General features: G+C 35.1%; 1 protein-coding gene across 1 annotated transcript; it reads right to left on the reverse strand.

Moving 5' to 3' along the window:
- Positions 1 to 297: 297 nt before the first annotated feature.
- Positions 298 to 26,553, reverse strand: LOC132279529 (DNA ligase 4). Its single transcript, XM_059781523.1, has 26 exons — positions 26,088 to 26,553; positions 23,781 to 23,872; positions 20,276 to 20,361; positions 20,061 to 20,197; positions 16,962 to 17,036; positions 16,625 to 16,716; positions 16,227 to 16,298; positions 12,654 to 12,733; positions 12,498 to 12,545; positions 12,079 to 12,234; positions 9,888 to 9,963; positions 8,776 to 8,900; positions 8,645 to 8,679; positions 8,501 to 8,559; positions 7,489 to 7,572; positions 6,947 to 7,042; positions 6,791 to 6,839; positions 6,541 to 6,628; positions 6,170 to 6,379; positions 5,486 to 5,611; positions 5,256 to 5,355; positions 5,056 to 5,161; positions 4,698 to 4,828; positions 4,430 to 4,591; positions 3,487 to 3,636; positions 298 to 1,370 (listed from the first exon to the last, which is right to left on the reverse strand). The coding sequence occupies exons 1-26, from the start codon at positions 26,418 to 26,420 to the stop codon at positions 617 to 619; spliced, it is 3,522 nt and encodes a 1,173-aa protein (XP_059637506.1). The 5' UTR covers positions 26,421 to 26,553; the 3' UTR covers positions 298 to 616.

Consider the following 26,553-nt stretch of genomic DNA (forward strand, 5'->3'; position numbering starts at 1 on the left):
ATAACTTTCATTAGTTTTACATAATTCCACCAAAATGCAAAACTCATTTACAAAAAATTTCGTATACATATTACAGTAATTTTCAAAAAAAAAAAAAAAAAAATGGCAAAAGAATCATAACACTTTCAACCTTGTGCTTTGAACCTTCAACCTCTACGAAAATTTTCCTGCGTTAATACCGCTCAACGAACAGGTCAATGTGCTCAATATATGACATGTAACTAATATATACATGTATATAAAGGTGAACTTTAGTTCATTTTGGTGGTTAGTGACTTTTCCATCAACAGCAGCAAATTTAATAAATTAAAAATAAAAATAAAAATAAAATAACTTTTTGGACAATTATAGAATTCATTAGGTTTACAACTACACTTGGACACCACTTCAGATAACAAAGTTCCAAACTGATATGCAACATGTTCCAGTTAGTAGTTACAACAGCAAAAGATTATGAGTTAACTGCCACATCTGTCATTACTATAGATATGGTACAGTACAAGAAAGGAATGGAGCCATATACTAACAGATCCGTTTCATCCATTGCTTCCAACATGGTTTTATATACAACTAAAAAAGTCATGGAAAAAAGTTAATCTGAGGAAATGTGACAGTGTTACCAATCCTTAAGCAGCTCGTCTGCAACATCCCTGTAGCTGATTTTCTTTTTCTTTACGGGTTTTGCATCAGGATCTACCGGTGGCTTCTCATCTTCAAGAAAAGGATTGCTAGTTTCAACTTTCTGTGTCCCAAGGCTCGGTATCATGTCTAATAGCATGGCCTGGACAGGATCAACCATAACTTCAAGCTTCTCAAGCCTCTCACTGCCTTTGGCATTATATCCACTGCCCGATTCAATTACATGAGCTCTATCTAACCATTCCTTCTGTTCACTATCTTCTGCAACCTCTAGGTTAACTGCCATGCCTCTTTGGTTAACTGCCGTGCCTCTTTGCAATGACTCGGAATCTTCTACTGTCTCTTTCTCTCGGATTCCTGTACTCTCCTGACCTATCAATCCAATGCTTCCATGATTTGGTCCTCCCATTTCGGACTCTTTCATAACCGTGTCTTCATTTGAAGCAGCATTTGTATCTGATTCAATTTCATGTATTTTAGCAGGCTTGTTTCCAAGCCGCGCCCGTGTCCTTCGAGGTTGGATGACACCTATTTTCCCTTTACTAGTGGTCGTGGTGGCGGGCCTTTCTCTTTTCCTATTTCCATCCCTCGGGGGTAAAGTCAAGACTCGGGGGTGATCTAAAGAAGCTTCGCTTTTTCTCTGTATTCCATCTTTGTGTGGAGAAGATAACACACACTGCTTTTCTACATTGTCCAAGCTAGAGAAGTTTTCTAGACTGAAGTCATGATTACTAGAAAAGAAAACAGAATAACATAAACTAGCTAAATGAAGTTGCATTTTCTTTGATTTAAACAAATATAAGAGATACCAAACTAGTAATCCACATGTAGGTAAGTTTTTAATGTCACACAAAGTTCAACTGCAATATAACAAATTTCAAGATTTTTTATCTTTCGTCAATGTAAGCAAGGATACAAAAAAGATCAATGTAAGCAAGGATGCAGAAATGGGACACGGCAGTTATATATACGGAGTAGTATTTATATTTTCGCCTGATATTATATGAGAAAATTTTATAATTTTCCTTAATTTACATGAATCACTACATTTAAAACCGCATCTCAGAAAAATGAAGCTCAACAAATAGAATTATGCATACTACCACTAATATGATTTTTGAACAAATTTATGTATGACAATTCCACCATGATAACACTATTTGCCTAACCATATCCTTTTCTGTATTAAAAGATATCTGCTACAAGCATGACTTGTCAGCCATGCACAGTTTTCTTTTTCTTTATTTATTTCCTTTTTTTTCAAAATGGCCATGTTGTTCTCTTAAGAAGTGCCTGTCCTATATAATTTTTGTTAGCTGAATGACTTCCAATCTTACACAAATTTTCTATCATTGTGAGTGAAAAAAGAAATCTGCATTTAATTGAAACTTTAAATCAAAACCCAGATTAATGACCAAACCATAAACAAAAACTCATACGCGGGAGTTTAAGACAACAAATCTGAAAGGACCAACTGTTTAAAAATGGGATATATTCAGCATTCTTGTACCAAAACAAATTCATCTAAAGCAATTTTGTTGAATAATCTCGCGCGTGCATACACATTTCTAATGGGATTTAAGGCTCACGCATTAATTTGATTCTAAAATTTTCTATATTCGATTAATAACAGCAATTTTTAATGTTTTGCATTGTGGTCCATCAGCTGGGCAACAACCAGGCTTGCAACATATTTAATATATAGATATAAACATACATATATTTGTAAGTGTGTGTTTCGTCATTTCAATGGTATATAATGTTACTATAGTGGTAGCACCTGTGTGATTTTTAAAATTGTTATATGGTTTTTGTATATATCCCACGCAGATATTGTGTTATTATTATTTCCATTTTTTCTTTTCTTTTTTAAACTCTATTGCAGCGCATTATTGAGTCCTGCCCAAGACCGATATCAGCCATAGGTAGTGAGGTACATTAATTTTGACATCCCTATCAAACTAAATGTGACCAATTCTCATATACAGAGTGCTCTATTCTATGATTTTACATATTTGAAGAAGAAAACGAAGGTAAAAAGTTTGCACAAACTAACCTTCAAATCATTTACATATTGTTTACTAAAAATAAACAATAATATTCAAGAATGTTAAATGTACCACCTGGTAGGTGATGTTAACCTTCTCCAGAAATTTAAGCAAACAAAAATACCCCATTCCTGAGGTTTTCCTTTCTTTTCTTTTTTTTTCCCCTCTAAGCTTTTCACCAGACAGCCTCCCTCCATTCTCACAGATTCTTTCTTTAGCACGTGTCCATGGGGTGGTACTCAATGTGGTTGCATTTCGGGTCGGAGTTTATCCTGCCAGTGGTTGTGTTGGACTTCAGATGGAAGACAGGGTACATGAAGTTGATGCGACAAAATTGGTTGAGACAAATGGCTGGGATAAGGGTGTTGGAATAGATCTGTCCTTGCCCCTCTTCCAAGAATAGGATAGATTCATGTGCGGCTCAGGTGTACAAGATAAATTTTGATCTCCATCACTAGCCTAACCTTAAGGTCCTTAACTATTATGTATGATTGTTCGTGTAGTTGTTATAATGTATCACAATTCACAAGTGCCCAGCCATGGCTAATATATTTCCTTATGTATTACTTGCACAATTTTCATAGCCTTTAAGATTCAAATCCATGGCTTGTAGTATATTAGCTTTACAAATATTTTTTTATTATTATTATTTTTTTTTAATTAATTTTTTTTTTCTTTTGGGTAAAGAACTTTACAAAAGTTTCTTTGCCAGAAATGTGAATCTACTGAAGAAATTAGCATCTCAAAGCATGCATGCAGCTGCATAATACCATTCATGTAAGTTCATGTTTGCACATACCAGTCACCAGACTCTTCAAAGCCATCAGGCTTCAAGCTATATGTTTCCTCTTGCAATTTCTGTTCATTATCAAGGCAATCTTCCAACCATTGAGAAGCAACAACATGCAACCTTTTGTTGCGTATAAAATGTAGCTCATCTGCTGAGAAACTGAATGAGGAAAAGAAGAAGAAGAAGAAGATAATATGTATAACAACTTCTCATCACAAATGAATTCATAATAAGTAACAGCAGTAACATAAGAGTTGGAACTTGGATTATTATTAATCATTTTAACAGAAATTATGTTTTAAAAACAAGGGGAAATTTCTCTGTATTGTGAAACTCTTATTTTCAAAACAAACTTAATATCCAAACACTTGGACAATGAAATAAATATAATTAACTAAGTCAATGAGGAGAATTGAAGATGAAAATTATAGGCAAGTGTAACAGAAACAGAATAAACAAACTACATGCTTAAACTTAGATGTATTTTTATTCACTATACATATTCTCTGCCATACAAGTCTACATCTGTTATAATGCTATCATGATGGCCTATGTCAAAACTATGCATGAATAACACAACTGAACCGCCCCACCTCTTCCCACCCTGGTAGGCTGGTACAATAAATGGTACTTGTGTTGATCACTTGGCAATTGCGGTGAATAAAGAAAAAATTATGATGGAAGGGCTAAACATACAGAATGTTTTGTACAATTTTATTACATATAGTTCAACCCAAATTGATGAATAGCTTTGACAGACCACAACCCAAATCCTAAAGAATTCATTTTATACATTGTTAGCCATTAAGTTCACATATAACACTCTCTTAACTTGCAATGATTGGTATCAGTTCTGCAAACAGGAGCTATGAGTAATTACGTTATTTTTTTTATATAATAAAGGATCGAAATTATGATATTCATTTTCATTGTATGGTGACTCGTTGCTTACCTATTCAATATAGTATCGAAGTCAGCATCAGATCTCGACAGTGACATGACCACAATATGGGTAGCATTAGAAAGGTTGCTGATGACTTTACCACCACCCATGGACACTTCAATCTTCATCCTCCTCAGTGCAAGTCCCAATAAAAATTTTGAATCCGAATTCCTTAATGTAGTCATAAGAAAATGATTAAATATCTATCCGTAGTCCCACATGCAGCAAATCAGCTTCATTCCTAAGAGAGTAGAAGAAACATTAACGAGGATCTTACAAAGATTGTATTGAATGGTGGAAGTAAATGCAGCAGCCATGAAAGCGACACCATTTATCCTTTGGACAGTATTTTTTCTTATAGTAATCAACAGTTCTGGGATCTTCTGATCTATTTATGTTGCTTAAGAGCTGCAAAGGAACAAAATTAAATTAATTAATTAAAAATAAAATTTGCCAGAAGTTCACTATAAGCATATCCACCCCTACATATATTCCTGATCCTAAAACTTTTTATATTTCCTCTTACTTGGTAAGTGAAAGGTAGTTTTCCCATAAGAAGAAATCAAAAAATGAGCAGTAAATGCCCCATTTTACAAGTAAAGACAACGGTGACCAATGATTTGGCATAACCGTACCAGTTGAATTTCTGTAATTTCAAGATCCCAGTAGTAAGAGTCAGAGAATTCATCAATTTCTTCTTCTAACTTTTTCTTTGAAGAGTCAGAAAGGAAGAGGAAGTACCTTCAGGAGAATAAATAAATAAATTAAATTTGCTGTAGTATCAATTAACAGTGCAAGAGCAGGGGAATGACAGGTTAAGGATGGAATAACGAACTTTGGTTGTAAAGGGAGGAGCTTTCTCTGTGAACAACAATCAAAGAGCCACAAGCAATGAATAATATCTCCATGAAGCTTTGCCGCCTTAAATTTGAGCCCTGGCAAAAAATATTTTTTTATTACAGATGGATCTTCTTGCAAGAAAAGTAGTGTGTGTGTGTGTGTGTGTGTGTGTGTGTGAGAGAGAGAGAGAGAGAGAGAGAGGAGGGGGGGCAGGGGAGGTTGGACCTTTGCTTTCAGCTGCAACACAATGAGTAACTGAGCTATTCATATTCATTGAGAATTTGCCCCCATTTTCAGCCACCATTTTGTGCAAGGAATCCAGAGAATGGGTTGGAGGCACATTGACAAAGTCTATACATGTCAAGGTAAATCCAATACTGCAGAACCCAAAGAATTTAATAATCTTGATCAAGGCCAGCTTAATACAACAACTTTGATACATCTGACTTGTCAAACTACTATAAAAGAATGAGAATATCAACATGTAACCAGGTCAATATGTTCAAAACAAGAAAGGCTTCACCAGGTCAATACAAAACCTCATAAAATCTGCTATAACCTAAAGTTGTAGCTTCATTGGGTCGATAGAATACCTAGGGAAATCTGCTAAACCAGATCACTGTTTAGGTATGAAGCAAAGATGCAATTACAACTTTTCACATTAACCCCTTATAGGAACACGTCCCAGGTGCAGTGGCTTCTTCATGTTACTACAACCCTCTAGAATAAAATACACCAGTTTAATTTTTCAAAATTTGTGAAGCAAAAGTGCATTTTCTCTATGCGTATCCCACCCCCAACAATGTAGAGTGACCCCAAAAAATATGGCCAATCATTCGGCATTATGATATAAAATTTTGGATACAGCACTTATTGGAGAGAAAAAGTATGAGATTAGTCCAAGGATACAAAACATCATGTTTGAAAAAATCAAAGTCTCTCCCTTAATGTCAGAAATATCAGTCTGAATTAAGTGACTAGGAACAATAGAAACATTCTTTTTGTCTCCTTTTTTTGAGGATTCCTTGCGTCTTTTATTATTATTATTATTTTGCTCAACTCCATAATCTGCTCCCCTCTGTGTGGTACCATTGCTTGAATGTACCAACTCTACAAAAGCTGCAATTGGAAAATTAAAAAGTAATTAAACCTGAAACACTTGACAATTAGATATAATTTAAATTTACCAAAAAGAAAGAAGTCACACATGCATTTGAAGAGACAAAAAAAAAAAGTTGAATTGAATTAAAAATGATGAGAAGCATATTTCATAAACTTACATTGAACATCAAGGCACTCATACCAAGGCTTGTCATATCTCACTCGATCAATACGTGGGAATCTCAAGCTGTATGGTGCAGCAAATACCTAGGAAAATAGAACCAGTGAATAATGGAAGGTCTTAAAACAGTTATTGAACAACCAAGTTGCATAAGCAAACAATGCAAGCCTATGAAGCCTCCTACGATTTAGTTACTATTCATAGTTAAATAGATACAAGTATCAAACATTGTGGTTGTAGAGCCATACCTCAGACCTTATTGTTCGAATATCGCTGGTTATAGAAAGTATAATTGACCTGTGAATCACGGGGGAGCGGCAGGGAAGGTGGTAGGAAGGAAGAGTGTCAGCAGAATATTATTTTATAAGTATATTTATTGTACTTTTGCTAAAAAAGATGCTCACTTTTCAGGGCTGTCAATCCAAACATCTGGCCTCTCTTTAGAGTTATTTGTAACTTGATAAAAACTTGGTGGTGCCTTCTTTGGGTACTCATTTTTCCTGCAAGGCAGATTTCCGCTATGATATAGGTACCAAAAATTAAATATAAATGCCTAAAAATTCAAATGATGTCACCTGAAAAGCTTTCATTTTTTCAATGTCTTCTGTCACCATATTGTTTAATTCTTGGCCCACATCACAAATTTTTTTGTCAAACTCCAGTTGACCAGCCCAGAATGTCATTCCGTAGAATTAGGTCTCGATGTTTACTCAATAAGCTTTACTTAATGATTTATACATAGGGCCAAGCTGATGGGTTTTGAAATCAACAAACTGAACTAAAAAAAAATCGCCAGCCAAACTGATTTGGGTCTGACACTACAAGGCGAGTGATAATGAATGGAGAAGTTATTACTAGAGCTTTTGCGGTTGCTTATGGCCATCTAAATGAAGGTTTATATTAAGATTCTCGCAATAACATCATGATAGCAACCACAAATAAGTACCTAAAATACGGCTTTAACTTGGTTACAACAGTATCAAGCTCCTCATCAGAAAGTCCAGTACCCACTCTGCAGAAGGAAATAAATCTGCACCAAAAAAATGTAATCAGAACCATTGATAAGCTCCTAATGTAAAATAAAAAAATACTAATTATGTTTAGGTTCTTGAATAAATTAAGGTCAATTGTTGATAACTGTCATTCATATACTAACATCCCGCATCATAGCTATGAACTGTGATTTATTCTCTGTTCCATTATCATGATAATATTACCAGGCCAGATTTTGGTTATAAATGAGTTGAATAAAGGCCTAGTTAGAATTACCAAAACCAGAACCCAACCGTTTTGGTAGAGATTAACCCAAAGCCAATCCATATTGTTCATATTCAAAATTAATTAAAATATAGTACTATAGTAACAGCAAGAAATAAAGTTTTAGTTTGATTTCAGTTTAGCGGAGTTAAAGGCCTGACTCAGTCTTAACACATATCTAACTTCTGTATATTCATGTTACCTAAACTAATTACTCTTGCTAACTTTTGCAGAACATTTTTTTAAGCATATATCAATAAGGTTCAACTCAACTGATTAACCCACAGTTAAGCCAGTGACCAATGGACCAAGACCTTTAATGGGATATGCCCAGGCCAGTCCAACAACTATGCATCTAATGATTTAGATGACTCTATGTGTCCTTTAAACAAATGAATCTAATACAAAAATAAAAATGATTACTAGAAATAGTGTAGGACATGTGTATGCATGAGGGCATCTGTTTGTGTGGATGAATATCTGAAGAACTAAAATAACTTTTGGCAATCTTGCTGAAGCATTCTCAAGCAAGGCTGCAAACATGGTAATTTTTCTCAGAACTAGCAAAACCGCAATTCAATCAAACAAAAATTTCCACAGCAATATTTTCTGTAACCCAAGGGGAAACATCTGGAGCTTCAACCAGGGAAATGTAGCACTCTCCATGACATGTAATAAATGAATTCTTGACAATCGCTTACCGCCTGGGATATGTATTTGGAGGTGAACGCTCTGCAAGGCCCACCAGGAATTGCGCCACCTTCAAATATACATTGAAATTCAGAAGTTATTTAATGGACAATAGCACAGAAAGAAGAAATAACTTAAGAAGCCAGAATACTCACCTCCCCTCCACGACGTCCAGAACCATAGTATCCTCCTATTGACAAGTATCCAGACAAAGCTTAAATAAGCTACAAATAATGCACTACTTTGAATTTGGAGCAAACAGAGTTAAGGGAAAACAATTATATACCGATGATGAGAACATCTAAATCAGAGCCAGCTCGAATGTACTCAGGCTTCAACTTCAACCACTTTGCACTCCGATCACTTGGTTCCCATTTGGAACCAAAGTCTTTTAGAACAATTCCTTCATCTCTAAGAAAGCAAATATTATCATACATGTAGGAGATTGAATAAGCAGACGACTTATGGAGTTATGGGCCACTCAAGTTTCAGATTAATAAGAGAGTATTACAATAAAGCAATAGAACTTCCAATATTTTTGAAACTGTAGTAGTGAACTGAAGAACATCAAAGATAATCATTATGTGATATTTCACTTATTAAAAAAAAAAAAATCATTATGTGATATTTCTACTGAAGCATGAAATTACACTTGCAAAATTGGTCAAATCAATCAAAGGCTGACACTAAACCTTAAAAACCAAGGGTCAACAGTATCGTGTAGGAACCAATCCTAACCCAACTTATTCACTTAACAATTGAACAGACGGTTAATGGTTATATTGTTGTATTTATCTAACTGGTATTAGATTAAAGAGTGAACCTTAATAATAAATATTTAATACAATAGAATATTAGCTTTAGGTTTGGATTTGAGAAGTTTGAAACACAAAAATATGATTTTCTTCATTTGTCTCCTAAAGAAAGAAATGTGTTGTTCCAGGCGAGATGAAAATTTTAAATTAGTGTTCTTACTTACTATGCTCCTAGTAGGAAATTCATGAATCATCTTGAATTAGGAGGGGAAGTATTTTGTTGCTCTAAGTTTTCGAGCACAAAGAATAAGTCTCTATGGTTCTTTTCATTTTCTTGGTGCCGAAAATTCATCATACAAATTTGCAGAAACCATGTTTAATACAATATGATAATTGAAGATTTACAACAGCATTAGTTATATCTCATTTTGCATTTACCCTGTAAATTACATGAATACATGCATCAATTCATGCCTATTCTCGTCTAATCATACCCTAAATTAAAATTCTACAAAAATTGAAAATTGGAAAAGGAAAGAATAATGTATTTAACGTGTTCAACTGTCGATGCATAACCAAGATAAGACAATTAGATAACTCCACACAATGTAACTATATGTTGGACTCCAAAAAGACTGCTTACCTGTTTTCCACAGTTGCTTTAAAAAACCTCTCAACATCATCCACGTTATAAGCAATAAATGACCAACACGGATCCCCTGTATGGCCAGTAAGTCAGCAATAAGCAGGAGATTAAGAGCCTTGTGTTCAGTGACAGAAACCGAGACACTATGTCCCAAAAGAATCAAACATACATATATGACTTAATTTAAGTGAAACCAAAGAACAATATGTAGCTTTTGATAAAAACAGTAACATGAACCGCTTTTCCAACAGACTTGGTAGTGACGATTGACATTATGTGGTAGAAATTAGTGAAAGAATATATCAGCCTTATCTAAACATATGGGAAAACAATCACAAAATTAAGAAGAAACTTCCCGACATGGGACAATGTACTTCATGCACTGAAAAACTTAAGAGAAGAAAAGGCTAAATCATTACAATAGTCACCTAATAACCTAGTACTAATACAGCAATACGAGACTTTGCAGATTTTGCAATGTAACCGAAATGAGGGAGATAATATTCACACACCACTTTCTAATTATTAATTTTTTTTAATAAACAAGAGGGGGGACTGAATCAATTGTCCTTTAAAAGCGTTCTCGCACTCCAGAAAAATTCCCAAAAACTACTCTTACACTTCACAGCCGAGAGATAATTGTATCCCCTTTACTAAAGATCAAGTGGAGTGCAGTATCACATCCCTACAATTGTTAAACCACTTTCAACATTGGATCCAGGCAATAATAAGGTTTAAACAGGTATATTTTATGCCCCGCGGATGGTTTGGATTAAAAAATGTAACCCAACTTTAAGTACAGCTGAACCTAGGAAACTATATGTTTCATTTTTTTACACCTTTTCAAGGTTAAGATCACATGCATATTTTTACAGTAATTAATGTTGGGAGAGATTCTACTCAATCTTGTCTTGAATGTGTCTTAGAAATTCACTTGTTTCCCCTCCAGTCGTTCTAACTATAGTCGCAAAAGCATCATGCATGGCTGCGTACGTGGCACCTGTGGCAACAAGTGGGACTTAATACCTATAACCATTTTACTCCCATAGCAATTTGGTTTTGCATCCTCTCAAACTCTGCCTTGGAAAAAAGGCACTTACATTACATAATGTTTGAACCTCAAGCTGCCCCTCAATGTTAATTTATAAATTATACATTAATGAGTGTTAATGCCATACAGGAAAACAATTATGCAAGCAACTGGGAACAACAAGATGATCTAAGTTCTTCATGTGTCTCCTTCGGATGCACCTCCCATCATGTCCCATATGGACCATATCACATTTCAAAAATAGAAAGGAGAAGCCTCTTCATTCATTAGTATAATTACCCATTTTTTTCAACTATAACATGCATACCATGATATTGCTTTTTCTCTGCTTCTATCTGTCTAGATGTGGGTAACAAGTGAGTCAGGGTCTGACCCTTCCAGCTTGAACTAAGGAACCTCCAAAACAAAAGTAACGAAAGTTCTTTGCTAAAAAGAGCTAAAAGTGAATTAAGGACCTGGTTCGATTCCTAAAACCAAGGATAATACCACGCATACAATAAGAAACACCACCAGCACCACCCCTCTGGAATAAAAAATTAAAAAAATAAAAAAGGAGTGGGGAGAGAAAAAGAAAAACAAGGACAACATGTTTGTTGTAAGCTGTCCTGGATGTAGAATTCCAAGGCATCTGCCAAGAACAATGGCATTAGAAAAACATTTGTCATTAATCCGATGTCAAGTTCGAAATTAAAGCTGCTAGATTGCCTGTCAGTCCAAGAAATCCAGTTGGCAAATTAAGCAACTGAGAGGACCTGATTACCCACTTTTCCATACAATTAAATCCCAACAGTCAACACCCATCAGACTGAATGGACCCTTGGTTAAACAGTAGAAATTAAACTGATCTGCAGTCAAGACATGTGGACTGTACAGCTCGCTTGAGCTTGGACTTGCCCAGAAAAGTTCCTTGGGTGCAGCCCTATTTTGAACAATACTACAACTATAACCATTAAAGTACCAACAAAACTAGCTAACTTAAACTATATAGTCAACGATAATAATCCACTAAAGTAACTAAACGAGTAAAATCTTTTCAAGCAACTATTATAAGTAATAACCCATTAATCATTGCAAGTAAGACATGAATGATGTCTAATAACAAGAAAATAAACTACTAAATTCTAGTAGTATCCTTACCGGAAGGACAATGGGCATTAAGACCACCATTAGGAACCAAAATTTCTAAACGGCCCCTTATAGGCTTCACAACTTTCCGTAGAAGCTGATGCCGTTCCTTCAAGCTTTGGTGAATAACACTCGTATCTCCAACATAAAGAATATCAAACGCAACATCTAGCCACATCTTATGTCAAGTTAAACAACATCAAGTTCATCCAGTATGTGGGTTAAAATTCTAGAAATAGGAACTTTGGTTGCTCAAACTTTTTTTACCATTTGAAGTAAACGATGGCACCTGAAAAGCCAGGGGTGGATCTCTCAAAATAAAAAAATGCAGATTCAAGAAAGGATACAGCACAGCTGCACTAGAAGAAATCAAAAATTAAAATTGTGGGAAGTGGTTTCTAAAAACAATAACAATATAGCAAACTTTATACAGCAGAAAACCTGTCTGTCACTGTCAAGCCCCTCCTTTGCAGCCTTGGCTACGAAACAGGAAAAAAGATTTGATTAAAACATATATATGCAATGCAACGAATATTTAGACAATGAGGGGATAATGATGCAAGAAAATGGACCAAGAAGTATAAAACCTATTTCCTGATTTGAACCAAAGTCAGCGAAACGGTTCGTGGATGTATCCCAGACCAGCATTTCACCATCAAGTATACACCTAAAACCAAAGGAGAACAGAACAGTCAAGATAAGCTAAAATAAGTACCATGCTTTATAAACTCAATGAAATTAGTAAATGACAAAGTCTATGAGACCAGCAGAAAAGTTATTATATTATATGCAATCCCATACACGAATAAGGAAGTTATAGCATATGAACTTTCTGAAGATTGTGAAGCATGGGGAATAAGTGACAAGTCCATGGTTAGTCCCTGAAGCTAGAATGTCTCGTCTGCAAGTGACCAGTAGAGAAAAAGGCACATGTTTTACAACTTCTCACAGATAAAGGAGGCAATCAACAATCATTTTCAAGAAGCTTAAGGGATATTGGTGTCCAACTGCCTAAGATCAAAAGCCCAATTGAAGAACATATATTTTATCCTTACCTCTACTCCTTTGGTTGTTTCAAGCAAAGAATTGCCCTAATATGATGAAGGACAATAATTAATGCAAAGAAAGGAGGTACACAGGTAAAAGTGACCATGACCTTCATATCATAATGAAATGGCAGTCAAATTTTCATTATTGATAGAAAAAACAACTATCCTTTCAGGACATGAATGGAGCAAGCTTCTTGCCAGTTTAAAATCACATATCGTGTAAAATAGTGAGTTTCCCACAGGAATATCTAGCTTTTTCTTGAAACAAGATAACACCACAACAAGATGATCCTTTCTAATAGTTCAAACTCTGTTGTCATTTGGTGGAGGAACAGTTATGTCATTTTAACTACTGGTTGGAAACTGCCACCTCTCTTGGTTTTCTCTTAGAAGTGATAAATATCATTTGAAGGCACAAACAGAACAAATTAACAGGACCTAAACTAAAATAGGAAGAGCAGAAGCAAATAGAGCACCCAACATAATACGACAAGAGAGAGTCCATAGACCAAATATTTGGGTGCTGCGGCCAAGAGTATTTGGAATCTCCTAAGTACTGCTAAGATTAAGGTGAACAGACCATGTCTGGCATTAGCAATAACAAACAACAAGGGCCAAATAGGGGGGACAAGCCCCAATTATAGAGGACGGAGGAAACAATAGGCGTCACCTTCAAAAATAAAATTGACCGTGCTAAGCTAAATATAATATCAATGGCCTTCCTTGCACTTCAACAGAAACAAATATGGAAGCACGGGATTAAGGGGAAATCCAAAATATGGAAGCATGTGATTAAGGGGAAATCCACTGGATGATGAAACCGGCCATACAACCAAAAACACCCTGGCAAAGAATTTATGGCTTCAGTTGACAGATACATGCTAGGAACGCCTATGATTTAGAACTGACTGAGCAACAGGATCCTTTATGTAATATTCAGAGAGAGAGAGAGAGAGAGAAGGGAAAATTGCATATAGGTGGACTTAGGGGTCTCAAATAACAAAATGGTAGACTTTCAAAGTCCACCTTTCTTTTTTTAAATAAGTAAAAGTCCACCTTTCATTTAGGTTGAGTTGGGCAAAATAACTTCACATACATGGAGAATAACAATCAATTCTTTTTCCGTATTCAAAATGCACTCCATCTTTCATTTTGAACTAAACTAACCTTAGTTAACATACGTGCTAAAAGCAACCTTACCGTAGAAAATGTAGTGTGTTCGAATACTAAAAGTGGTACCTTATAATACTATAAGTGATACCATTGAGTCTTGTATCATTGCAAAATAATTTCCTACTGATGAAATAAGGTACCACATTTTGTGCACAGATGCATCACTTTAGTACACTAAGGTACCACTTTTAATTCATAATTTTAAAAGTAAAGTTGGTACTAAAAGTGGTACCATAGAGTCTTGCATCAGTGCAAAATCATTTTCTACTGGTGAAATAAGGTACCACATTTTGTACACTAACGTATAACTTTTAGTATGCTAAGGTACCACTTTTAATTCATACTTTCGAAAGTGAAGTGGGAGGACATTCTTGACATGGAAAAGGAGTGAAGAGTGATTCTCCATATATTTAAAATTATTTTTTCTAACTCAACATAAGTGAAAAGTGGACTTTAAAAGTCCAGGATTTTGTTATTTAAGTCCTCTAAGTCCACTTTTTAGTTTTCCCCAAAAAAAAAAATAATAATTTGTTACATTTCATCCAAGTTTCCTCCATCACCATCACAGTAAAGATAAAAAAGTACTCTGCATCGTCACATTGAGGTCAAAAGATGATTATTCAACAGCGGGAAGTTGTAAGAAATGATTAATCTAACTACAGTCTACATCCCAAACTTCAGTTGCTTTTGAAGCACAGGACTCAAGTGATCTAAGGAATTCTTGGGGCTCCACCAAAAAACTTGCAGATCAATTTATCAAGAGACTTGCATATACTGTTGCACAGGAGAGAACAAGGAATGGCATACAATGAAATGGCCTGGGCCACTGTTTGAATATGGTTCTCATCCTGCTAGACATAGAACAATATCTCACAAACCATACTCCAGTGTTGGTCTTTTTATCGTGCATATTGTACCAAATAGAGGAGCATAATTTTCTTATATGTCATTTAGTGCAACATCTGCACTATCAAATACAACCCAGAAAGTACTGTGGTTACAGGTGGCACACTTGGTATTTCAATGTGGTACTTACCACCAACATCGTTAATGACAAAGCCCCTCAAAGTTAAACCATAAATCACTCTCAACTTAGAAGGCTTAAGACCTTTTCCAATATATTTTCATTCTATAACAAGAATATGCATGTGCATGTTGGTTCTGAATGGCAGACGCAATTTAAGCAAGCCAAAGTTAAGTAATAAATTGTAAGCAGGACTAGGTGTTATAGTCATACTGCCAATTAAAACAAGTACGATTTTATATGAAAAATGAAGTTGAATAGTGGTCATATACAACATAGATGTTACACGCAAAAAGATTGAAATGTTCCCATACCCAAGACATTTCTCTAATCATGTAGAAGTCTTGCACAGCTTAAATTATTCATGATCTAGGATTGAAAAGAGAGAGAGAGAGAGAGAAAAAAACAAAAGATCTAAATATATATATATTATAATAATGTTACTGGGTAAGAGGTTATTGCTTGGTTCAATGAAAAAAGTTCAGGCTAATAAGTATGAGTACACATGTTCAACTTTAAGAGTGGCAACTTTATGCAAAATAATGCAAAGGTTAAGTCTGTCTCCAACATTTCTCTCCAAGCACCCCATGCAGGAAAGACTGGATAATTGCATTTTATAGAGGTGTTTGGTGAAATCAATGAATTGAAAGAAGTAAACATACAACTAGGGGGCAAAAAAAAGAAGTAAACATACACAGAAAAAAAAAATCATATTCTATATTTCTCCCTAGCTGCTCCCGAACTCATAATATCTTAAAACTTATAACCAAGATTGATGATGATTTCAACTGGTCTTACTGCCCAATCAAGCCGTGTTCCAAATCACTGCATGATCTAGACAAATAGAGATCAAACAAAGGAAAGGCAGCTACAATTATGTTCTTTTAAAAGCCAACATGATGTTTGATTCTTACCTGTCAACAAGAATATTTTGTATAACGATATTCGACATTGCATGTCCATATTCAGGGTGATCAATAAAGTTCCTGCAACAATAACATAATGCATGAATTGCATTTTACTAAATTACATTGGGTTTAATGTTGAAAATATTCTGTTGATGTGATAACTGGATCCTAGAAGCTTTTGGTTAATGTAACACTATTATCCTTTTTTAATGGCACTGCCAAATTGCATATATCATACATGGAACTGTAAATACTCAAGGGAGTTTAGAAAATTAAAGACAATCATGGAATTAGTAAAGTAATTATCTACTATCCACCATGTAAAATAACGACAAAGATAAAGTGACATAATAATAATGTTAAGAGATGACTGATGACCATCAGGTATTCAGGTGTGCAACTACCTCGAGAAGAAATGAACATCTGCTCCATTCTTATGGATTTGGATGCGGTCACCATCAAATTTGCATTCAACAACAACTTCCTTCCCATGAAGCTGGACAGTAGGGAAAAGATTATAACAGATGAAAATGAATTAATGAGCAATCATGTAAAAATCATAGAAAAAAGGGAGGGGGGAGAAGAAGAAAACTTTGATAAAATAAAAAATAAGTGAAATAGTTACTTCCAAATTTTGTTCTTTTAACAACTGCTTTAATGATTATTATCTCCAGAGAATTATAATATTTGACCTGAGCATATGAGATTAGTTGAAATACAAAATCTATGCCAAGTGCAGACCTTTTTCCATGCAGCAGTTGCATTACCAATCCTCAATGCTAGTTGAGGGCGTACAGGTTTTCCAACTTCTATGTCCTGCAAAAGAATGAATGCAAACAAACCATTACAGCTGTGCAGATTTTAATGCTAGTTGAGGTCGTACGATTTTCCAACTAACTCTACTTGTTTCATCACTGATACATCTTGCACACTCATTATAGCTGTGCAGATTTCACACACAAATAAACCACACAATGTATATACATACTTGTGCATGTTACTAATCTGCACTCACTCACAACAAGAAACAACCACCAGTGTTTGGTGCAGCACCTGCATTTTGGTGCATTATTCTTTCTTTCCTTGGTCAAATAAAATTGTGATTATTCTCACTTCCACTTAATAATTTTTTTAGTTGCTAAACAATAAAACACCTGAAGTATTACATAGTGCATGCGGAGGTCTTACCCCGTAGCCCCATGCATTAAGCCTTTATAATGCATATTACAGGTAATATCACAGATTCACAGCTAATATTGTTTTGTTTTTCAATTTCGCAGGATAAATATATCTTTCAAGGACTCAGTAGTGAGATATTTTGCCAAGGATACTAATGTTTGGGAAGCATTGAGGTATACTTTAAGAGTAGAAGTGAGTGTTTGGTTCAACACCCAAATATTGCCAGATTTAAATTTTTGCTGCAAGGCATATTTATGCCAGCAAGATCACCAATGGAGGCTATTTACTTATTGAATAGACTAAGTGAAAGATGTAGAGAAGAGACCAACAGGCCAGTGGCCTAGTGGTACCAGGCTCCTACTTCCCAAAGGGAGGTCAGGGGTTCGAGCCTCGGTAGAGGCATGTGTGTGTGAGTACCAATTAAGAAAAAGCCAAAAAAAAAAAAAAAGAAAGATATAGAGAAGAGAAGAAAGGTCTTTATATGATTTTCACTGATTTAGAGAAAGCTTTTGATAGGGTACCTGGAGATCTAATATGGAGGGTTTTAGAAAAGAAACGAGTTACAAAGGGATATATTGATGCAATAAATGACATGTATGATGGATGAGTGACCATCACTAGAACGACTGTGGGAAAACAAGAGAATTTCACTTACTTTAGGCTCAGCATTAAACCCATATTATTTTGCCTTAGTTATGGATGAACTGACAAGAAGCATTGAGGATGAAATTCCATGACGTGTGTGATAGAGAACAGTGGCAGCAGCCTTTTGAGGTATATAAAAGGCGTGGCAAGGAGGGTTCTAAGGCTCAAACCTTAATTTGGCACATGCTAGACGATGGGTCCACTTGGAGTCTTGCATAATTAGGGGGATTTGGTCAAATTGCATAATTATGGTAGCTTCCACTTGGAGTCTTGCATAATTAGGGGGATTTGGTCAAATTGCATAATTATGGTAGCTTGCATCAATTTCGATCAAATTACATCCGTCCATAGTAATTACTTTTATTATGCTAGAGTCAAATATTGATTACCTCAATTACGGGGTGATTAATTTTATTATGCTATAGAGTCAACTTTTAATTACCTCAATCATGGGGTAATCTGAGGGTCATAAGTTGTTATAAGAAGGGTATGATGTAAACTTGCTGAGGCAGTCAATGAATGAATAAAAATATCTTTTAAGATTTCTTTGTGAGTGATTCACAAATTCTGAGGGTGTGAGGCCTTCCCTAGGTGTGATGCCTAGACCCTATTGGAGTGATTCCAGTAGGTTTTTGTTGTTTTCAATCCTTTCTCTCTACAAATATTTTGAACCATAGCTCTGTTTATTTTAATTAACAACCACTTCTCCTTTGGTTTTCTACATTTCTACTATCAAACCTCCAAATTCTGCCCTAGTTCTTGAACTTTCAGACTCTGAATTCTTTGAGTTCTTAGCTATTTAAGGCTGCTCTCTTGTCCTACATCAGTGTGTTATTTGCGCATAATATTGTTTCAATTGATGAAACTAGAGAAAGAGTAAGTGCTAATTGGAGGTTTCGAGAGAATTTCTAGAATTAAAAGGGTTTAAGATAAGTAGGACTAAAACTAAATATATGGAGTGTAACTTCAATAAATCTAGAAATACAAGGGATAAAGTAAAAATCGAAGATCGAGAGGTACAAAAGATTGAACATTTCCATTGTTTAGGCTTAATTATTCATAATAAAAGAGAAAAGATGATGGTAATAACTGAATAAGACAAAATGGGTTAAATGGAGGAATGCATCTAGTATATTGTGTGATTAACGTATCTCACTAAGATTGAAAGAGAAGTTATCTAAAACAGCTATTAGACCAGCCGTTCTTTGTGGTAAAATTGTTAGGCAGCTAAGAAACAACATATCGATAAGGTGAGGTGATTGAAGTAACACCAATTGAAGATAAAATGAGAGAAAATCAATTAAGATGGTTGGAAATGTGAAGGAAGACCAGTAAGTGCGTCAGATAGGAAGAGTGACATGGTCCACATTGAAAGTAATTTTAGAGGAAGAGGAAGATCAAAGTTAGCGTGAGTAGAGTTAGTAGGAAATATATGAAAACGTGTGGTTTCACTGAGGTTATGGAAAAATAGGATTCATGTAACCGAATACTTTGTTTAGTTGAGTTGTTGAACTGCAAAGAAAATTTAGGTAGCAAAGCCAAAGTTGAGAAAAGGAATTTTTTAGAAAATTGAAACTTTTCTTGCTAAATAAATGGCATGCTTATATCATTGACAATTCTGAAATGTTACATGAAGAATGTGAACTTCAAAACAGCAATTATTCTGCAGCATTGAGTTGAACGTTTAAAATTGAAATAACCTTGACAACTAATAATTCAAAATAACCTTGAAATATAGGTATATGTCCATCAAATATCTCTGTTTTGCGAGAGGAAAGTGAAATATTATTCATCACAAAATGCACCAAGACACCCAGAAGAACTGATGCCACAAATACAGCATTGAAGTCAGATTTACAAGGTGAGACACACTTGAACTCTGACAAGATATCTCACAAAACCAGCGAAAGAAAATTAAACTTTTTTTTGATAAGTCAAAGAAAATTAAACTCCCGTGGCTATACCAAAGGACAAGCAAAGGAAAAAAAAGGAATTATTCCAAAGCTTGAATGGAACCTGGCGTTTATGTCGTTGACTTCGGTCCCTCAACTTTTCACAGACTAGTTTTAAGTCGCAGGTGACATTGAACAAGTCTTCGGCATCCGGATGAAATTCATGAAAGATGCTTTTTTCACTAATTCCCAACTTCAGATCTGAGAAGAGAAGCTCATAGTTTAAACACACTATAATGGACAAAAAAAAACTAAATTTTAAAAAGTAATATGCAAAACCTTTAAGAATTATCATGATAATCCACTTCATTTCCTGTGCATTTGTTTTCCTGATCAGTTCAGAAAGGACAGAAGCCTTCTCTTCCCTGTTTTAATAGTTTGAAAAGTAAACCAGAAGAAAATGGAGGAAAGAGTTTATATTTCATGAAATCAATAAACAGAATTGTAACGCAGAAAATGAAAGCTATTAGTACCTTAACAGCAGCTCAAAGCTAGTACTGAAGTAAAATTTAAAGCATAATTTATTTCATGCATAACACAATAGCATATGGTGAAATGACTTCTTTTTTTTATAAGTAGCGTATGGGGAAATAACTTATCTGAAAAGAAGAAAAAAGTTATGACTAATGTGAAATGAAGTATAACAGCGATAGAAACTGATGAGAGTAAGGACTGGAACCGAGGCTCTAATAGAGAGTCACGCGAGGTCCACTGATCTAAACCTAGAGGGAGGGTGAATAGGCCTTATAGGATGATTAACTGATTTTAACAATTTATTTTTAATTTAAAACAACTTTTAAAAAAATTCAAATTCAAACATAGCATATGGTAAAAATCTAAACAATCCACAAAGATGTAAGACATTAAAAGTAAAGCAATGAACATCAGATTTTTACGTGAAAAACTCTAAGTAGACCTCGTCCAGGTAAACCAAATTCCCTATAATAGAAAGAGATTACAACCTAGGTTAACAAATTCTACCCCAAGAATTCCCTAGTTACCTCTTGACACAAAAGACTCCAAACTTTTCCCCCCAAAAGTCTCTAGATAGTTCTTCCACTCACCAACAGCACCTGCTCCTCATGAACCCATTTCTCTAATAATTCAGTCTCAACCACTGAGTCCAGACTTCAATCAAATGGTGGATTGAAAGATAATGGTGAACTCATCTTTGTAGTGCAAAGCAACAGACGTCAACACATGTAGATTACAATCACCAATGCACACAAATGATGAACGTAAAAGAAAACTGAGATGCACTCTCAAAACTCACAATAATCTGGGTATCTGTATTCTACCCTAACATAGTACTTATATAGGAAACAAAGTAGTATAGAGAGATTAGGTTAGGCAGAATTTAAAATCAACTTAAAAATTGTTATTCCGAAAGATTCGATCAATCAAAATTGTCATTGATCAATCAACAACACTCCAGAGGCCTTCAATCAATCCCTCGATGGATTGAAGTCTTCTGTAGATTTTATACTAAGAAAATTTACAATAAGGAAATTTCCAAAGCTCTTTTCATGGAAATTTAAAACAATTTAGGGAATCAAAATAAGATTGAAGCATGAAGGTCTGGAAACCTTAGATATGCATGCATGAATCCTAATTTGGTATGTGCATCAATTTGTCAATTTACCTTTATGTCCTTGAAGAGAAAGATTATCATATTATCCTTGAATGTAGCATAAATTCCATCTTCGACCTTAAGAGGTAACAAACACTAACTTTTGAACATTTCTAATCTAAGCTAGAAATTAAAACAAAAGTTACAAACTCAGTTTTGCTCTAAGAATTTGCCAACCTGCATCCTATTAGCCCAACAAAAAGGTTCATCAATATTATGTTTCAAGTATTTAGACCTGATGTAAAATTAAGTTAATCATGCATCCAACAACTTCTTTTTGCAAAATTCATCTTTTGACAATCGAGATGTTGGATTGGATGTCCACTTCAATTTTTTACGAAAGTTAAATATAAAAGTAGTCGGAGATTTAGAATTCCCTCATCAACATCACACTTTCAGTTGAACTTTGTCCTATTATTTTATAATGAATAATATAAGTTTATGGATTACTTAAATCTAATTAACCTGATATTTGTAAGGCATATAATCCAACAGTCTAATTGATAAATAGACAAATTTTAAAGAGATACTTAAACGTTGTAATAGTAACTAATTATTGTTACCCCAAATTTATGTATATATGTGTGTGTGTGTGTGAGTGTACATACATACAAACAACACACACATAAACAGTGTTCTTAATATGTATACTCGTCCATACAATCCCAATGATTATGTCTGAGGCATGCTTCCCGTACTGTGATTCTAAACACTTTCCTAATGTTAACATCAAATACATCCACTTAATACAGTTCTTATGTAAAAAGTATTACATCATTCATCAAGTATCAATTGAAAGATGGTATAACTCAATAGATTCGGCATCAACATAATACAATTTCATCTATACCTCTAGTCATTGATAGTTGGACTCCATAGGATTTCATTTGAAGATGCTAAACAAGACAAATACCCTATTTCATTATATTTCTGTCAGATACAAAAAAATAAATCTTATATCACAAACATTGTCCAATATCTCGGCTAATTGCAAGTCAAATTGGATAGTCTTGAAGAGTCCCAAAATATTATCTCCTCCCACTACAAAGAAACCATACTATGAGCTTCACTCATCCAAATGTCCGGTTGTATCATCCATATCAACCATGAACCGTGCATGTTTAGTGAGATAGCAACCAGGTCATCTCAGGACCATAAATCTAGTAATAATTGTGTGATTCTAATAACATTTTAAATCTGCAAACAATATCAGCCAAACGTGAAGTCCTATATAAATTATGTAGAAATCATCCTTGAACCTTCATTTCAATCAAGATTAAACTTACAAGGCAAAGAATTCACCCAGAAATTCAATATCTTTTGCAAAAAACAATATGCAATAATAGCGTAATTATTTAGGTAAAAATTCTAGCAACATAAATATATTTGCTATATTTTAACATGTGAAATGCCCTCTAACCCAAGTAAACCAACACTTCCAACTTAGGAGTCATGCTGCATAGACCACATGTCACATGATGACACTTCTCAAAAACTCATGCACTTGGATGTGTCCATACTTTCTAAACATAGTCTTTAAGTTCTGAACATATAACCAACAATCATCAGATAATTTTTATGCAGTCCAGAACCTTGGCTTGATGAGACAACTCAAAAACTTAATGACTTGGATGTAGTATACATTAACTATGGCATATTTTGTTTAACCATTCACAACAATACCATATCCATTTCCACATTTTTTTTTATTAAAAAAAAACTTGGTTCCAATATAAAACAAAAATTAATAGGACTTTTCAAAAAACAAAAAATAATAGGGAAAAACTTTGCAATGCCGCAAGCCTACAACAATAGACAATTTTTTTCCAAAACTTCCCAGCTAATTCCATTCTGAAGCAAAGTATATTCCCTGTTATATTGAAAGCAGAAAACTACAGCTTATCTACAATCTGCAAGGAAAATGATGTTCAGATAATAAATGCACGTTATATTGGAAAGCTACTTTTCATCACGAAAAGGAAGTTAATTAGTCCAGAAATGCAAAGAACAGGAACCTAATTGAGCAGAAACTAAAGAGAACTACATCAAATGTGGGGACAGAAAATGTTTCTCAATCAGTTCCTCATGCTGCAACATTCTGCGGCGACCAACTACCAACTAACATTATAAAATACAAAAATGAAACTCATATACCTATTTTCACTCGAAGCCAAGCGATCAAGCAAGTCATTTAATTCCTTGATTGTTAGTCCACCAGAAGTCATCCCCTGCCTGCGTTGCAGCACCTGGTACACAAATAAAAGAAAATAAATTATTATAACACGGTTAACACCATATCCATGGAATATGATATATAGTATTTTGGACGAACATGATCCCTTAGTCAAACCACCTCCCTCCCTCCTCTCTCTCTCTCTCTCTCTTCCATGACTAAAGCAAAGGCATCGTTGCTTGGTGCATTGATAAATGCTTGGACTGTCAAGCGTAAGAAAAGGTAGCCACTTTGTGTAAATAATGTCAAAAGTTAGGTTTATATCCTATATATTTCTCCCAACACCCTTGATTAACAGAGCCACACTAGGTGTCATGCATAAAGCAACAATGTTCAATGATGTCAAGGTTTGAAACTTGATATCAGATCATGCCATCCAACTTGAATCCCACAGCATAAAGCCCACCAGGTTAATGTTTATGACATACCAAGCCATCTCATGTTGTGCTCTAGCACTTACGTTGGGAGTGTCTGAGAACAACTTCAAGGAAAATGACTTCAGGTGAACGCTAGAATAATTACAATAGCCTGTCATGTATAGTTCCCATAGAACAACGCTTCAAGAAAATTATAGCAGCTTAGCATCCAAAAACAGCAAGACTTTAATCTTTCAAACTCCAAAGTCCAAACCGGCCCTCACAAGCTCTTCTAGCAAGAAGCATGCCTCAACCAGTAACTAATAATATAATCATGAAGCCTTTGTAATAAACATTAGCATAAAAGCCTAAATAGGGATAACTACATCCTTAAACTTACTTGTAAACACAAAAATGGGAGTTTCATTGGGTTAGCCACCTTTTTACGATAAAGCAATAAATTAAAATGATCTAGACAGGCATTCAAGCCTCTTCAAATCAAGATAAAGTGATAAACCATGATTCCCGTCCAATTTGATTTTAAGACTCTTAAGAATAAAACTAAAAATGCACTAAATGCCAATATGGATTGGATGTGCCATTAATCTATAAGGAAGCTCGTAAGGCTCAGAGAAGATTATGGATGAAGCGAATCTTTTTTTTTATTTCAAAACTCACGAGAGTAACATGGTTTTAGCGGGTTCATGAACCGGAGGAATGCCACCTCTCGGTGTGCATCCCGTGTCAATGGCCCCAAAAAATGACTGTCCCGTCAAAATGGAATGCTTTGGGCATGCTTGTTACAAAAATAAAAAGTATAACCCATCATTAGAGTGTCATTGTAAAAAATAAAGTACTATAATCTCAATATTTTCAGAACCATCGCTAGATAGTATTAAGATGTAAATAATTGGTTGCATCTCTTACATATTGTATACACTTCCATTTCATTCATTGTTCAATCAAGTAAATATAAGCCCTACTACATATGTCCATGAGTCTATGCCTATTAGTCTTGCCCCTTCCCTTGGTAGTCTGCACATTGCTGTCCATTAATAAAGCATCTTTTTGACTATTGATTGTGACTACATTTTTTTTTTTTTTTTTTTTTTTTTTGCCTTCCATTACGTTGCCTTATTGGCATAAAATGTAGAATGCATTGACAGCCAGGCTACTTGTGTTGAAATATTGATTTTATTAGTAATATATTCTTATGATGTATCATTCAGTATTACTCAAATCCTGCTATCCAAAAGATAACATCTTGAGGCATATTAAGGTTTTAAGCATTGTAATAGCAACCACCTTTTGCAGTCCAATGATGGAGGAAAGTGTACTCTCTAATCTCTCCATACACTCCTAAAGGTTGCACATTCTTCTTCCCCTTTACCAAGGACGTGGTACTATATTAACATAACAACAACTAATTCCTTATCCTATTGTCAATAACACCACCTACTTCCTTGTCCTATTGTCGCAGTCCTTAGCATTTTATAATTTTATTAGCTAAAGTAGCAGACACCCTTCTCCATGGAAAATTATCCACTAATTGACTGGTGTATGTTCGATGGGAGACTGTATAGGCCCAGTGGTGAAGTATAGGGTGCTATAGGATGCCCGAAACAATCTTACTATATTTTTAATCCACTACACCAAATGTGTCCATCCTTTTTCATATTTGTTGTCAAAATGTTTCTTTAATTAATCCAAAAGATCATTTTGAGGGTTACCATTTCATGAACCGTCTCTTATACAGAAATTGGTTAATTTTAGTTCAAGCAAACAGATGACAAAATTAACGACTAATATATCAAAAAAACGCACAAAACGTCAATACCCAAAACCAAGAACACTAGATTGCGCAAAACCCACCTCGGTGGCAACGAGCGAGAAATTGCCGGCATTGGCGCCGGTCTTGGCTCCGCCCTTCCGCCAATTGACGAGGCGGAGGGCGTCGTCGGACTCCCTGGACATGCCAAGGGCGTCGATGAGGCAGGTGGCGAGAACAGACTCCTTGAGGCCGTACGTGCCTCGCTCTCGATCCAGGCTCGGTAGGATCAACCTGATGGCACTGAAGTAGTCCGACGGTTTGCAGAAGTTGTCCAGAAACTTCCTGAACTTCGACTTCTTCTTTGCCGACGTCTTGCTCTTCTGAATCCAGTTGAAGAGACTGGACAAGACGCTGAACTTTGTTTCGCCAGACATTGTCTAGGGCTCGAGATTGAATTGGTGTGTGCAGAAAGTTCGAATGTTTAAAGTTATATACTGGTTCTAATGAAGTACTCCTCATAAAGCTTACAGGGGAAGATACCTCATAGTTGGCATTATGTGGGAGAAC

Source organism: Cornus florida, unplaced genomic scaffold, assembly GCF_030987335.1.
Source record: "Cornus florida cultivar Cherokee Brave unplaced genomic scaffold, ASM3098733v1 CherokeeBrave_3.0.0_Hap2_Chr10, whole genome shotgun sequence".
In the NCBI taxonomy this organism is placed as follows: Eukaryota; Viridiplantae; Streptophyta; class Magnoliopsida; order Cornales; family Cornaceae; genus Cornus; species Cornus florida.

Excerpts from the sequence above, each read along its gene's own strand:
- LOC132279529 (XM_059781523.1), bottom strand. The coding sequence starts at position 26,420 with ATGTCTGGCGAAACAAAGTTCAGCGTCTTGTCCAGTCTCTTCAACTGG. Across the intron at positions 20,198-20,275 it reads TATCATGATAATTCTTAAAG|ATCTGAAGTTGGGAATTAGT; the intron begins GTTTTGCATATT and ends TTCTCTTCTCAG. Across the intron at positions 12,235-12,497 it reads TGACAGACAGGTTTTCTGCT|ATGTTGCGTTTGATATTCTT; the intron begins GTATAAAGTTTG and ends AGATGTGGCTAG.